The following is a 17320-nucleotide window of genomic DNA, read 5'->3' as shown; positions in this document are numbered from 1 at the left end:
TATATACATTGAGACAGCTTTACAAACATATGTGCACAATTGTGCAAGTACAGTTGCCAATATTATAGATACAATTTACCATCTATGGTTGTAAATCAGAACCATTGTATAATATGATGCATGGCACATCTTAAAAAATACACAATGTGGAACTAAAGTAAGCAGTGCAATAGTTATCTGTGACATTTTGTTTTTTTTTGTTTTTATCCAAGAAAATGGGTTTCTGTCTCATAAAATATGTTTACAGAGCATTTGTGTCATTATGACTTACTCATTTATAGAAAGCCGTATAAATTCATATACATGCAAACATAAATCACTTCAATGTCTCAAAAATAGATAATGCTGCATCTCTAAGACTTAATGAAAAGTCTCCACATGTTCTCCTGCTGGGTGTGTATGGTCTTTCCCATCCAGTGTCTGCAGACGTTTTAGAGATGAATCACGTCGTGTGAAAGGTATGCCCCATAATCCTTGAAATCCACTACCAGAAACGATTCGCTTCTCTGAAAATATATTACATGTAAAAAATGATAAGAAATATCAAAGGGGAATCTACAGTGTTCTTTTATGCTGGTCTGGTGGTTGCTGGATTCTACCATGGGTGACACTTAAAGGGTCAAATGAAATGTAATAATTGCAACCATTTTTGCTCTATCTTGATGTTTCTTTGAATTTTTACATGATTTGAAAACTTTAATATATGGGACAGTTCTCCTTACCAGGAACAAAGTATTTAGGTTAACAATATTCACCTTTCTGTGGTACAAAGTGCTATGGAATCCTTCTTCTTTCCCCTTCAGGCAAATCCAAATTTGAAACATTCATAGATATAAAGACTTACTCAGACTTCTCCCTATGCACTTTATCCTCACACATTATTTAATCTTTCTAATAAGCAGCATAAGCCACCATATGTAACAATATGAGTCACTAATTTAAACAAAGGACAAGCCAGATACTTTGATTACTTTTAGTAATGCTGAATTGCAGCCTAGGGGTAGCAGAAGAGGCACATGCCTATTCTGCCATCTTGCCCCTAGTTCAGACCATTGTTTCCCCACCTGTGGCAGCAACAGGGGTGCTTCGCCAATGAGGCGAGTTGAGGCTGTCGCCTCAGGCGGCAGCGCCCCACTAGGTACCAGGGGCAGCAAAAATGTTGCTCCTGGTACTTTAAGAGCAAATTTCCGGGGGAGGGGGGGCAGCAGAAACTGCTGCTGCCTCAGGCGGCGGAGGGGCCAGGATCGCCCCTGGGCAGCAATGCCCTTCTTCCTGGATGCATGCGCTCTTCTGCACATGCGCGCTCAGCTTCTGCACGTTTGTGCGTGTACACGCATGCGCATCAGGAGAGGGGCGATGTAGTCGCCGGGTTGCCTTGGGTGCCCGGCTGACTTGGCCTTGTTGAGTAATTTAGAGGGGAAAATTGGCCAAGTATTGCTGCACCTTGCATGATCAGCCCTAGGTGACATTATGTCACTTAAGGGAGAATGTAATTAAAATCTCTAAGCAAAGATTAGCGTTAACACCTGCTCTGGAATTTCGTTGAATATTTTGTTGCAAATACCGCTTTGCGATTGTGATATGTAATTACATACACCGCACATGTTCGCAAAAGCCATTTGTTAACAAAATTTTTGAGAAAGTCGATGAGGTCTGAAATTAGTCAAAAAGGATGCAAACATTTGGTCACTAATGTTTGCTATATACATGAAAGTTAAATATTGGGGAGCACCAACCATCAGTTATAGAAGAATGGTGTGCAGAGTCAGATAATAAATATTAAATCACAGAGAAAAAGAGAAAGAACTGACCCATATGGCTGCACCTTCCCATCCACAGCATCCACGTGTATAAAGGAGTGATTAAAACATAACTTTTAATAAAAAATCTAAAATTGATATCCAGTGTTCACACTTAAAAATAGGCTAACTGCAGGAATACTGATTGATTTGGGCAAGGTAAGTCAGTACTTTAGGTCAGTAGCTAATACAGTTATATGGTAGATAAGTACTACCAACCGCATTCAGTGTGTAGCAAGTTCAGAAAGTCCCAGTAATGGGCGCCAATCACACCAATTGAAGGATTCCGATTCCCGTGCCAACCCCTTCACCCACTTCGAGATCCCTCCCATAAAGTAGTGATCTGGGCGCACTTAGTCAATGATGCCAGTAACCCAATATGAAGGATTACCCGCAACTTGGCGGGTGAAACGCGCATCAGGCGCACTTTTAGCTTACTGGTTAGGCAGGACTACTGATAGGGACCTTGGAGGGCTAAACTGAATGGATCGGGTGGGAACTTGATGCGGGTGAAGGGGTTGGTGGCTTTTTAAGATCCGAGGAATAGCTTTAATAGCAGTAATTTTTTATGCTCAAGGTACACCGGTTTGGTGTGAAACGCTGAGATAAAAGGTGCAACTTCATCACGGGTAACAATTGATTGAGTGCGATTAGGACACCACTCGGGAGGGATCTTCAAGTGGGTGAAGGGGTTGGCACGGGGAATGTAATCCTCCATAATGGGTTACTGGCATCAATTGACTAAGTGCGCCCAGATCACTACTTTATGGACCGGATCTCGAAGTGGGTGAAGGGGTTTACTATTTTTACTATTTTTGTAATGTTAAATTTTAAATATTATGTTTCTCAAGAGCCACTGAGTTAACCAGGCTTCTGACTTTTTAAACTGTTACTTTTGAAAACATTGCTTACAATCTTCAGGCCTCCCCCAGCTTAGTTATGTATGATACATTTCTTGTTGCCATTTTTATGATGCTGCTGAGAAATTAGAATTTAGAATTAGACTATGCTCGCACGCAAAAGGGTTTCTTCAGCAAATGAATGGACATAACGCTGTTTTTTAATCTCACTCTTCTTTGTGTTACAGATGGAGCCTACATTATTTCTTGTGAGCACAGAGACCATCACTAAACGGTGGCTCAAAGTTAATCTCCAGAGATAAATATCTGCTTCTGTGGGCAACTAATCTCGTGTCAAAGCTTTTCCAGCAACAGTAATGTGAATCGTAATGGTTAAATCCATGTGTCGCTTCAGTCTCCCGAAATCACTTGAAGTTGCCTCAAGAGGAAACTTCTATTGGGCTTCTAAGTAAATGTTATTTGTACTCAATGACAGCAATAAAACTGAAGTAAAATAGGTGTTCTGAACAAATACTGATTGAACTGATCATTTATATACTAATAAGTGACCTATTAAATAATGTAATCTTGAGTAACCATTTCTGGTGTTTAGCTTGCTCTCTCAGAGATCACCTGATAATAATGCAGGTTCAGTTTGTGATTAATAGAAACAGCACTGACTATTCATTACCTGATGGAATCTAGCATGTATGTGTGCCATTGGTTTGTGTCTGAGCACAGTGCCTCAAATGAGCCATAGAGCAGAGTTTAGTACTTAAAACTGCAGTTTTTTTAAAATAGGATTGTAAAGGGGTAAAAATAAAGAATTTATTTTTTATAGCGTAAATAGTAAGCATTGTGCAGGTTTAGCCAGCAGGTGGCGCTCAGCTGACTTATGAGCTAGTGATGTGCGGGACGGCCCGATACCCACGGGTGGGTCAGGTTCGGGCCGACCTTGCATCCCCCTTTACAGGTAGCCACCTTCAACTGCCGACTTCCGGCCCCTTTTGTGACGTCATTGGCGGGGTGGGACGGCACGGATCTATAAAGGGAAGCCAGAGGTCAGGCTCAGGTGGGCGCGGGTGGAGGGCAGGTGCAGATCGGTTGTGGGTCAGGAAAAACCCAACCCGCACATTACTATTGTGAGCCTATATAAGACAGTGCCTTGATGAGGCACTTCCTCTTTGGCCTATAACATCTAAGAAGCATAAGCAGACCGAAGTGGCCAGACCCTTTATGGGGGAGTTTGATGCCATTAAGGCTAGCAAGTGCATAGTAGGAGCAAGTGAGTTTGTTCAAGGAGTGAAAGGTACAGAGGACTAGCGAGCACAGACAGCCTGTTGTCCCAACAAGAAGTAATAGTTTGGGCTAGAGCCCTGAGGTGACCAGAGATAGGGAAGTGAGCATTCAGTTGTAGATTAATGGAGAGCCTACAGTAAAAACTTGGGCATTACACGTGAGGTTGTGGCAGAGAATCGGGGTAAAAGTTCCTTAGACGAGGAAGCCCCTGTACAGCTGATGGCACTCCTGCCTATGTGTCTTGCATGACCAGTGCCCTGGAGGCTTCTGAGGGGAGAACGCTGTATATGTACGTGAGTAATCAGTATTGTGTGGAAAAATACCCTTGTGGGCAACCAGAGCCCCAGTCTGAGTGGCACCCTGTACCCACTGCATTAAAATAAGTGTTTTTAGTTCACTGCATCTTTTGTGACTTCTTTGAGGCAATAAAGGCCTTATATATAACATCTAGTAACAGGGCAAGCACGTGGCCCTGCTACAGGATTATACAGTAGTAGTACACAATGGTGTAACTAATGGCGCCTGCCCCCCCCCCCAAAATTTTTTTTTATCCTAGCCCACTTCCCCACCCCAGAGGAAACTCCAGGTGACTGCAACTTGGAAAAAAATTCTGGGTAACCCACGATTTCAAAAACGTTGTGGGTCACCCATGGGCCCCTCTGCAAAGGATCTGTTTCCTCTGTAGTTACATAATTTGTATCACATACTAATAGAAAAATATATTTTTAATGAAATAGTCTTATTTATATGAAAAGTGTTTACAAATATGGATTGCTTTGTGATATATTTCTATAGACACCAGTATCTTATATCATAAGCTCCACTGGCAGGAACTGATGTAGATGTTGTATAATCTCATAAAGCAGTATGTATGTGTCAGCTCTATATAAATAGCAGATAATAATTATAAATAATTATAATGTATAGTTTCCTTTTAAATGATCAATGTACATGATATGGAGTAGCAATTCTACCTTATCCGAAATCCACAAAAATATTGAAGAAAGAAATCCATGTTTATATTTTTTATCCTGTTCTGACTACAATGTTGGTAGAATTGAAGGTCTCCTCCTAGTTTTCATATTTAATAATATGCAAGTTAAAAAAAATCAAAGTTTCAAAGTTAAAAAATCAAATATAATGCACAATGTAGAAGCACAAAAAGTCTGCAAAAGTAAAAGTTTTAGTTTTCCTGATAGGTTGCATGTGACATCTATTAATTCTGCATTTGAACATACATTGTATGAAGAGTCGATTTGATTTCTGTGTATGGACAATGCTAGGAGGCATTAATATGAATACATTTTTTATCGACAATATTTTTTATTCTCTTAAATTGTTTGCTGAATGACGTTTAATAACAACCAATTTGACAGTGATGACTCTTACCTCCTGGGGATATAGGATGCATTAATCTGTTCATCTGGATGTTCCAATGTCTGACATTTGTACTGGCCTGACGAAGCTTTTTTTGAGCCACCTTAAATTTAAAAAATATATAAACATATAAATAAACAATAACTATAGACACATTCACATATTGAATGACCCATATGAATTTACATATTAAATGCTTCTATAAATAGTATTGACTTTTCTTCAATTGATGTACAGTAGTAGTTATACAAGCAGGAACAAGTTGACAGTTCAAAAAAATAATAGCAGCCCAGATTCACATATGTACAGGTATGGGGTCCCTTATCTGAAATCCCCATATCCAGAAAGATCCGGATTACGGGAAGACCATTACCATAGACCATTTTAATCAAATATTTAAACATTTTTTGAAAAATTTCCTTTTCTTTATAATAATTAAAAAAACAGCACCTTGCACTTTTCCCCTCCAATTTGTGCCTGTTAAACTGTAAGCTATATGAGACAGGGACCTGCTTCCTACTTTTTCTCTTACCACATGGCACTTAAGCAGTGTCTATTTATATAGCTATGTGTACTTTTATAGATATTTATCGTATTCTTCATAGTAACATAGTAAGTTAGCTAGACACACGTCCATCAAATTAAACCGTTTAGGTCTATATGTAACATGCATAACAGCTAGTTGATCCAGAGAGACAAAAAAGTCCATTTGAAGCCTCTCCTTTGCTTCAGAGGGGGAAAAAATCCTTCCTGACTCTAAGATGCTGGACCAACTTGTACTATGAGCCATCATCCATATCTTCTAAATATATTGAGATAGAACCTCCATCCCCTTATATATTTATACTTAGTTATCATATTATCCCTTAAGCACCTCTTCTCCAGCATGAACAACCCAAACATTGCACAGTTTTTCCTCATAGCTGAGATTTACCATACCTTTTACCAGCTTAGTTGCCTTTGTTTGTACCATCTTTAATTTGATAATGTCCCGTTTGAGCGCTGGAGACCAAAACTGTATGGCATATTCTAGATGGGTCAGTGTCGGACTGGCTCACCGGGATACCAGGAAAACTTCCGGTGGGCCCAGGGGTCAGTGGGTCTCTTGCATCTAAACATTTGGCCTATTTCATGGTCATTCCCTATTTCTTTATGAGAAGAAAAAGGCTTAAAGGGATACTGTCAAAATGAATCAGTTAATAGTGCTGCTCCAGCAGAATTCTGCACTGAAATCCATTTCTCACAAAAACAAACATATTTTTTTATATTCAATTTTGAAATCTGACATGGGGCTAGACATATTGTAAATTTCCCAGCTGCCCCAAGTCATGTGACTTGTGCTCTGATAAACTTCAATCAATCTTTAGTGTAAGTTAGAGTGATATCACCCCCTCCCTTTTTCCCCCCAGCAGCCAAACAAAAGAACAATGGGAAGGTAACCAGATAGCAGCTCCCTAACACAAGATAACAGCTGCCTGGTAGATCTAAGAACAGCACTCAATAGTAAAAACCCATGTCCCACTGAGACACATTCAGTTACATTGAGAAGGAAAAACAGCAGCCTGCAAGAAAGCATTTCTCTCCTAAAGTGCAGGAACGAGTCACATGACTGGGGGCACCTGGGAAATTGACAAAATGTCTAGCCCCATGTCAGATTTCAAAATTGTATATAAAAAAATCTGTTTGCTCTTTTGAGAAATGGATTTCAGTGCAGAATTCTGCTGGAGTAGCACTATTAACGGATGCGTTTTGAAAAAAATATGTTTTCCGATGACAGGATCCTTTTAATAATGGAAGAATATAGTATAGTACGTAGAGGAAAGAGATTAGGAAAATAAAGTGAGGAGAGGAGGTATAGTAGTTTGGAAAGTGGGCCCTCAGCCTAAGGTTTTCTGGTGGGCCTCTGGCATCCCATTCCGACACTGAGGTGGGTAGAAAAATTTACTGGCACACGTGACAGCCCAGCTTGCATCTGCCACATGTGCCAGTGAATTTTTCTACCTGTTGAATTGGGAGGGTGCTGATCCCTCCATTATTGCGCACTGGGCTTCTATCATCTTAAAGAATGTTTGGTGGCTAAATAAAAGGGGATACTCCCCAACTGCATTAACCAGAGTGTGTGCGGATCCGTTTTCTATACATATGCGGTTCTATCATCTTAAAGGCCATGATGTACGGGTTTGGATACATTTTTATTTTATATGGGGCCTGTACAGTGGAAGTATAACCCCCTGCATCCGCAAATCTATGCCCCTTTTAATATAGCTCAAGACCTTGTTATCCCTTTAAGCTGCTGACTGGCATTGCTTGCTACAGCCAAGTTTTTTATCTACAAGGACTCCAAGGTCCTTTTCCATTATGGATTTGCCTAGTGCAGTCCTGTTAAGGGTATAATAGGATAGCATATTTTTACATCCCAAGTGCATGACTTTACATTTATTAACATTGAATCTCAATAGCCGTCCAGATTGCCAGTTTTAAAAGATCCTGCTGCAAAGATGCCACATCGTGGATGGAATTAATTGGGCTGCATAGTTTTGTGTCATCTGCAAACACTGATATATTACTTGCATTACCCTCCCCTAAGGCATTAATGAACAAGTTAAATAAAATTGGACCCAGTAGAGAGCCCTGAGGGACCCCACTAAAAATCTTACTCCAAGTAGAGAATGTACCATTAACAACCACCTTCTGTACACGATCCTGTAGCCAGTTTCCTATCCATGTGCAAACGACTTCATTCAGCCCAACAGCCCTTAGTTTAGAAAGCAGTTGTTTCTGGGGCACTGTATCAAATGCTTTGGCAAAATCCAAATAGATCTCATCTACCGCTCCAGCATCTTACTTTCCTCATCATATTATGTTACTTGTTCTCCTTGTGTGTATATATATATATAATCTACAGTCTGGTCATTTCCCTATGGGACCAGACTGTAAATTATATTCTTATAAACAGCGTGTTCTGACGTCGGAATGCGCCGTTTATTGAGTCAGCACTTCCTCCGCTGCTCACCACTTCCGTCTCCCTGCAGCTTTACTGTACCTCCACTCTTGCCCTCTCCCTTCTGACTGCCAGGATTAAATCGTACTAACTTACGCAGCGCATGCGGCATGGAACGCTCCTCCTTTCCCCAGAGCCAAAACTCTAAGCCCCAGGGAGCGGAGATGTCAGCCAGTGAGTGACGTCTAAGGAGGCGGGTTTTGACCTTTGACCTAATTTCCTCCCCCTCCTGTTAGGAGCAGCGCCGCTGTTTAGTGACTGCTGCAGCCTGACACAGTGTTCGGGCTGCCAAATAGCCCTGCTGCAGGAAGGCTATTTAAGAGCAGCAGAAAAGCTTGTGCTCTGAAACACAAATCAATGGGGAATGATCACAGCCTCTCTCCCTCTTCTGTTCCGCCTCCAACCACTCTATCTGCCCCTCCCACACCCTGTCACTCTTCAGTCTTGGAGACTGGGTGGGTGGGGAGACAGAGTGTGGACGTCACAGCTGTGCTGCACCAGCACGCCTCCCTCCCCTCTGCTTCGCTGGCTGGCTGGAGTCAGACTGTGTGACTGCCCTGTATGGAGACTGGCGAGACTGTGGAGTGTGGAGGTCTCGGCTCACGAGACTCTAACAGAGAGACTGCCTGCTGCAGCGTGCCACCACCCACCATGACCACATGGTAAGCCTCAGTCAGTCTGTGTAGGAGTCTTCTCTCCCTCAGCACTCACACAGGCACACCCCTCCACAATTTCCCTTCTCTCTCTGAAACTTTAGATTATAATGAATAATGTACCCCCTACTTGAAATTTATAAAGATATTAAAAGTCACCTCGGAGTTATGTGACCTGTATAAAAGCACTCGGCCTGCGGCCTCGTGCTTTTATATGGTCACATAACTCCTCGGTAACATAATATCTTTATAAATTACAGTAGGGGGTACATTATCCACTATATATATATATATATATATATATATATATATATATATATATATATATATATATATATATATATATATATATATTGTACAACACTGCAGGAACCTTCTGTGCTTTACAAATGAAGGCATACATACATACATGTATATATGTGGTGTTTATACAAATGGCCTGTAGGTGTCACTGCACATGAGTTGTGTGGGGGAAAACAAATTCACCACACATTAGAGAGAGACTGCTCCTAGAGCAGGATTTAACCCTTGCAAAGGCTATTACAGTTGCTAGCCAAATTGAAACAGCAGTGGCAGAGAACTGCTAGAAATTAACAGAATTTACACTCCATTAACCTGATGCTTGATACAGGTTCAATTGTTTCTATACTACCAAAGGATGATTTCTTGAAATACTTTGCAAAAGATCCACTTATTGCACCTGCCCTGAGACTGTCAGTAACTTAAAGGATCCAGTCCCTGTGCTTGGTTACTTGCCAGTGACTGTACCATTTGAATCAAATACTGCAAAATGTGACTTTTACATTGTGAATAAGGGTGCTGCTATTCTTGGAAGGGATCTCTTAGCTGCATTAAACCTACAATTAGTTGATGGTCTCATTACTACAGCACCAGTGCCTGCCACACAGCCTGTTTCTAAAATTTCACCACAAAGTAACACTTCACTGGGTTGTGTAAAGAACTTTGTACACAAAGTTAAGTTGAGACCAGATGTAAAACCAGTACACAAGAAGTTAAGGTGATTGCCCTACTCTATAAGGGAGACTGTCTCACAGAAACTAAAGAAACTGGTATAGCAAGATGTGATTGAAAAATCAGAATCCTCCAAATGGGTTTCACCAATGAAGAAAACTTTAGGTATTCGATTGTGTGTTGATCTTCGTGAACCTAATAAAGCAGTTGTTATGGATAATCATCCTTTGCCACACATAGAGGAAATATTTTCAGAATGAGGAGCAAAATTCTTTTCTACTCTGGATCTTCAGTGTACTTATCAAGTATTACTGCATGAGGAAAGCAAAGACCTGACTGCATTTATCACCCATGATGGTTTTTTTTGGTTCAAGCGCGTACCTTATGCACTGGCTTCAGCACCGAGTTGTTTTTAAAGACTGATGTCTTCTATACTCCATGGCATACCTGGTGTACAATGCTACTTGGATGATATAATTGTCTACACTCCAACTATGGATCTTCATGACAAATACCTAAAAAATGTTCTGAAATGCATTGATTACAAATGCCACTTCAGACAAACTCAGCTGTCATTTCTGGGTTGTTTAATTTCACAAGATGGATTACTGCCTGAGCCTGACCATGTCAACGCTGTTACGCATGCACCTACTCCATCTGATTTTCAGACTTTATGAGCTTTCTTAGGTCTTACTTCATGAAATTCTAAGATTATTCCCAACTATGCTTACGTTGTGGAGCCACTTCAAAATAGATAAACAGTTAATTGTGAACAGTCCAGTGCTAGCCTTATTTGATCCTGCACTACTCACTATGGTTACTATAGATGCTTCAGACTATGGTGTTGGTGCAGTTCTCACACATATCTATGCTGATCATGCAGAGAAAACTGTTGCATTTGTATCCAGAACACTTACAGAGACAGAGCGTAAGTATTCAACTGTTGAAAAAGAAGCTCTAGCATGTGTTTGGGCAACAGAAAAATGGAGAACCTACCTATGGGGTAGAGAATTTACCTTCTGCACTGAACATAGCCCTTTAACTACACTGCTTAAAACAAGGGGACTAGGAAGAGCTGGAATGCGTAAAGCTAGATGTTCAGCAAGGCTACTGAATTTCAATTAAAAAATGCAATACAAACCAGGTTTGAAAAATTTTATTACTGATCGTTTGTCACATTTAACTTTACCTGCAGCTTCTGATACACTGGATGAGGACATAGAAGTTGTAGCACTGACTTATATACTAACATCTACAGTTACAGCAAGCTTGCTTCACATGTCCAATTCAAGTAGAACTACAGGACATCTTAAAAAGCAAATGGCCAAATGCTGAGAAGAAACTGTCCTGATCTTCAACCTTACTACAGGATTAGACATGAACTGTCCTTAGTAGATGGCTATGTTGCCCATGGAGCTCACCGCTTACTGGTACCAGAGACCTTGCGAGAAAAGCTCATAAAACTTGCTCATGAGAGTCATCAAGGAATTGTAAGTACAAAACAAATATAACAAAGAACTATATGGTAACTGCCATTCATTCTTGCGTTACTTGTCAGAATCATGACAAAACATCTATCACACATACACCACCACTTCAGCCAGTACCATTTCCTGATTCAGCATGGGAAAAACTTGCTATTGATATTGTGGGTCCTTTTGCAGATGCTCCTACAGACTGTAGATATGCTATAACCTTGATAGACTATTACAGTAAATGACCTGAAATTGCATTTGTTTCTCATAGAACATCAACTACATTAATACCATTTCTGTCTACAGTCTTTAGCAGAGAAGGTAATCCAAAGGAGGTAATATCAGACAACAGACCACAGTTTGTCTAATTTGAGTTTGAATTCTTTCTGAGAGAGAGGAATAGAGAGAGGAAAGTCTAAAAGAACCACTAGAGACAGCAAATCTTACTGGTAAATCTTGGAAAGAATTTACAATAGAGTTCCTACATAACTACAGAGCAACACGCCATGCAACAACCCAATCATCTCTAGCTGAATTATTACATGGCAGACAGATGCTAACTAAGTTACATGTTGCAGACATCAAACTTCCACAAAATACTGTGCCAACAAAATCGTCTACTGCTGACATTGTCAAACGTCAACAAGCCAAATGCAAGGCTTATACGGACAGAAAACCTGGTGCAAGAGAAGTGCACTTTCAGCCTGGATGTTTAGTCAGAATTAAGAAACCAGGACTACTGAAACAAGGACAATCTAAATTTACTACACCACTTGAAGTGAGACACCAGCGAGGACCATACACATATGAACTGTCTGATTGACACAAATATGAGAGAATCAGAAAACTACCTGCATGGACCAAGGACTATTTGATGTGAAGAATGTATATTATTGCTTTAAGATGCATTGTTGTTTATTACATTTTCCCAAATGCTTTTCTACTGTATGGGAAATATCTGGTGTTTATATAAATGGCCTGTTGGTGTCACTGTGCAGATGAGCTGTGCTGTGCATGCAAAGTACTTTCTATATATCATGTGGTGTTAGAGAAAAGCTACTGTTAATGTGTAATGGCTGCATGAACCTGCTAATAAAGCACTGTTATACTTTACTCTTCTGCGGCTACCAAAACACCACAATATACATAATTCTAATTAGGATATAATAAATCACTATTTGATGCCAAAACAATTCTATTCGAGTTATTTAAAGGGGAACTATCATGAAAATGTAATATAAGCTTTAGCATACTGAAATAAGAAACATTGTAAATACAATCAATTAAATATTCTGCATTCTGAAATAATCAAGTTTATGTACACTATCCCTCTCTCTCAGCATCTATTTCTCTTGATCCTGTCTTCATGCAGCAGTTGGGTGTCGGATAGTGATGGGCGAATTCGCAGCAAATTTACATGGTTTGCTGCCGGTGAATAAATTTGCAAAATCGTGGTGAAAATTTGCCGGCATCAACATTTTTATGCCGGCAATTAATAGACGCCCATTGACTTTAATGTGCGTCAGAATTGTCACTGGCATCAGAATTATCGCCGGCGTCAAAAAAATTCGCCCATCACTAGTGTCAGGTAGTTATTGACAGATTCAATATATCTTATAGGGGGGGGGCTTCCTTTCCTAGTAGATGAGAGCTCATTCAAATAACTGATTCCAGTACAAACAAAACAGGATTTCTGGTGATTTTAATAGCGTGAGCTCTAATACATCTTCTATGCAAAATAAGCTCCCCTATAAGATAAATTGGATCTGTCAGATTATTTCAGAAGTCCAAATAGAAGAGTGGGATGGAGGTAAGCACAGCTTTTCCAAATGGTATGCGTCCAATTCCTTAATAGTTGCTCTGTGCTGCAACTGCTGCAAATGATCCAAGTATAGGAGAAGGAAGAGGAACTCCAGCAGTATTACTGCAAACAACTTTTTATTAGAGGCAGTGGTAAGCACAACATGTTTCGGGTTCAATACCCTTTATCAAGTGTATAAGGACCATTAACACGTGCACCCATTTAAAACTCATATGCACTTTGACCTATACAACATAGTGCAGTTTGGGTAATCAATTTAAAGAGAAATGTACTAATACATTTTAAAACATTGGTGCGTATATAGGTTGTATTGCAACACATAAATAGTGAAGCCGGTGCTCAGACCATAATTGTGTGCACAGATATAAAAAATACCAAAGCTCAGGGCCACACTCTCTGCTTGTCTGTAACATGGATTCCCTGCTAGAGGCTGCTGGGAGTTGTAGTCCATAGTGAGGTGGTAAAGTGACAGTTGTATCTGTGTGTGTAACATTATTAACATATAAATAGTAAATTTCTTATATTTGTACACACAATTATGGTCTGAGTACTGGCTTTACTATTTATGTGTTAATAATGTTACACACACTTTACCCCCTCACTATGGACTACATACTTTGATTATTTCAGAAACAGTACTGAATATTTAATTGATTGTATTAAGAAAGTTTCTTATTTCAGTATGATGAAGCTTATATTAAATTTCCATTTCCTCAATAGTTCCCCTTTAATGTTGATATTATGTAAAGACCCCTCATCCAGAACACCCAGGTCCTGACCATTCTGTACTGCCTGTGTTCCATTTTGCAGGTATATAGAAAGAGAAAATCAGTAAAATCAATAAACACTGGTAATTTAGTAATTAGTAGTAATTAGTTTGTTGCTAAGTTTGTGTTGGTGTATAATGTCAAGCATCAGTGCAGCTTCACAACAGACCATACATATAATAGTTGCTGCTTATTAGGTGCACGAAAGCGCCAATGTGCATTTATTAATATATTAAATATGAAGGGAACAAGTGCTATTGAACACATCATGATAGCATACTGGTATTTGCTCTGGATACTAGTGATCGGTCAGCCACCAAGTATAATAGGGAAAGAGGTGCCCCCTTTACCCAGGCCATTCAATACAGGAATTGGTCTCCTGCCTAAATTGAGCATTCAGACAAAACAGGTCCATCAATCAAAATGTCAAAGACAATAAACTAAGTATATATCATATGCAAATTAATATTACAAGGCTCGGTAGCTGACCCAGTGAGTGCTCTCTAATGAAGATATTCAGATCTGTGTACAGGAAATAATAAGTAGTACATCAAAATGAGCAAGTTAAAACCAGAACATTAATACTGATTGAGATTTGTCATATTCGCTAACAATTGACAAATACATTATACAACAAACATCAAGCAATAAACAACTCTTTAAAAACTTGAACCAAAGGTCACAGACAGAATTTCTGTTAAACCACTCTAATGTGCCTGTTAGTAAATAAAAATACAAGCAAAAAACAATAATTCAGAAACTGAAACATAATGCCTTAATTGAAGACTAGCTAAACAGGGTAGAACAGACAAGTTAATTAAAACCAAAGGGACCAAAGGGGAATGGTTTTTAGTCTGTGAATCCATTTACATTCTTATTGTAACAATATCCTTTCTTGGTTCCCAGCACAGGCTGAGATTGGGACATCAGACTTCCAAGCTTGTGTTGTAGTAATAAAACTTGTAAGGCCACTGGTATAGTGCACTTTCCTGATGCCAATGTTGTTTCTATAGAAGGCTGATTAGCCATTCTGTCGCTAAAATTATTGCTAACTTTTCCGAAGTACATGAGTCTGCATATAGAGTAGATTACAAACTTTGAAGTACAAGTCACTCTATGCTGGATATGTATAGATTTCCCAGAGTGTGGATGGTTGAATGATGGACCGGATATCATCTGTCTACAAGTTGCATCTATTAAACATAGCAACCCAGTTTAGGGGTAATGAGCCAGGTTTGAGGTTGAATTGTTTGTAGCATTGTTGTGAATCTTTTTTATATAGAATGTCCCTTAGGTTGCATCACCTTCTGTAAACTGTCCTAGGGGTTTCTCTGAAAATAGGAGGTAGTTTTAATGTTGTTTTTCAGTACACAGATCTAACTCACTGGGTCAGCTACCAAGCCTTGTAAATATTAATCTGCATATCATATATACATAGCTCATTTATACTTTGATATATGGATCGTATTATAGTTATAGTATATATAGATAGTTCTTTTAAATAAGCTAGCATTCAAAAAATAAAAGCATGAAAAGTTGCTTGCGTTTTGTCATTGAATTTTTTTTGTGGCACTTTTTTTTCTCTTACTGCTATTAGCACTGGTTCCAGGAAAAGTAAACTGTCACCATTCTCCCTTGCTGCTAGCATTAAAGGGAAACAATACCCCCCAAACAATGTACTGTAGGTCTCTATGAAAAGATATTGCATAAAACAGCTCAAATGTAAATCCCTGCTTCATGTAAATAAACCATTTTCATAATAATATACTTTTTCGCCATTTTTGTGCCATTAGGTAATCAAAAATAGAAAATTGCCATTTTAAAAAATAATTCACTGTGCACACAAACATATCAAACAAACCATACATGTTAGGTCACATGAGCCAATTAACAGAGTTCTGTCTTTTGCTTCCACACTACTTCCTGTTACAGTTAGAGTTGTGGTATTTCTGGGCAGGTGATCTCTGAGGCAGCACACATACCATCACGAAATGTTGGCTCAAGGCAATATTTACTTAAATATGTATTCCAATTTGGTAAGATTATTTAATATGCCAATTAATATGATGTAAACTATGTGTTGCTTAAGTATTCATTTTGGGTATTAGTTCCTTGGTTTGAAAATGGCAGTGTTCCTCCAACTAGTAACAATTACAAATTAAAGGCACAAACAGTGCAAAGACTGCACTGACCCAGTTAAACCATACCCCCGGTTTGTATACTTCAGACCTACCAATAAATTAAAAGAATGCTTGTGATTTGCTCACCATGTAACATGTAACCATGTACTGGGTGCTCAAGCCCTTGACCCCACATAAACTCATTCCTAGATTCTCATCCAAACAAAAATATATTGAAGTTAAACCAGAACTCTCCAGAGCTTCTTTAGATTCCTGGTGCAGCTGCCCCAGACCCATCGCTAAGGTCAATACAAAATCCAAGGACACAGACACAGAAACGAGGAAGAGACTGATTTCCCTTAAAACCATAAGCTTCATTAATCCACCTTTATACCCCTGTCATGTTTCATACCTAAAGGATACTTAAGGGCAATGAGTGATTACATAACATTAAGGAATGTAAATCATCAGAGGAATGTAACTCATCAGACGTATTGTGCTTTTATCGATGGACTCATAAAGCTTATAGTTTTAAGGTATTCAGCCTGTACCTCATCTGTGGTTTCCAGAATGGCACCAACCCACTAATGTGTCTTTAGATACCATTTAGTGCGAGATTTATTCTTGGGAAAGTCACACGGTTAGGAAAGGAAGCATTCTATTCAAGAAGTTAGCAATAGTAGAACCCAAAGTACAAAAAAAGCTTCAATCAAAAAGGATATTATCATTTTCTGTACCTGCACATCACTATATGCTCTTTCTCAGTTTTAGAATTATCTAAAAGGGAGAGAGTATCAATAACTTACATAAATTAAATTGGATATTATAATTTTCTGTACCTGCACATCCCTATCTGCTCTTTCTCTGTTTTCCCTCACATCTTCAAGTTGCTTCTGGGCTTCCTGTAGTTCTTTGCTTGTCACTGCCATTTCCTGTTGTAGCTCTTGTTTCTCCTTCTGTGCTCTCTCCACATACTGAGTCTGTTCTTCACGCATCCTTAGCAGCACCCTTAGCTTTTCCTCTTCTTGCATCAACAGCCTGGGGAACAGCGAAAATCATAAACTTTATGCCAGTAATATGCAAATGTATAAATTAATGTTATACACATTTTTGGTAAAGTAAATGAATTAATGGGATTATAATTAGTATATTTATAAAGCACTAGCATATATTACAGTGCTGTGCAATAACAATAG

The 17320-nt window shown here is 39.2% G+C and overlaps 1 protein-coding gene across 1 annotated transcript in view; it reads right to left on the bottom strand.

Annotated features, from left to right (window-relative positions):
- Positions 1-200: 200 nt before the first annotated feature.
- The window catches only part of def6.L (DEF6, guanine nucleotide exchange factor L homeolog), a 72958-nt gene continuing 55838 nt past the window's right edge, over positions 201-17320 (bottom strand). The window contains 3 exon segments of the mRNA NM_001089966.1: positions 201-506; positions 5327-5417; positions 16964-17162. Coding sequence (NP_001083435.1) covers positions 361-506; positions 5327-5417; positions 16964-17162 — 436 coding nt within the window. The 3' untranslated portion in view covers positions 201-360.

This window comes from Xenopus laevis, chromosome 2L (assembly GCF_017654675.1).
Source record: "Xenopus laevis strain J_2021 chromosome 2L, Xenopus_laevis_v10.1, whole genome shotgun sequence".
Taxonomy (NCBI): Eukaryota; Metazoa; Chordata; class Amphibia; order Anura; family Pipidae; genus Xenopus; species Xenopus laevis.
The sequence above is the reverse complement of the archived record's forward strand: the minus strand, read 5'-3'. Positions and strand labels throughout refer to the sequence as shown.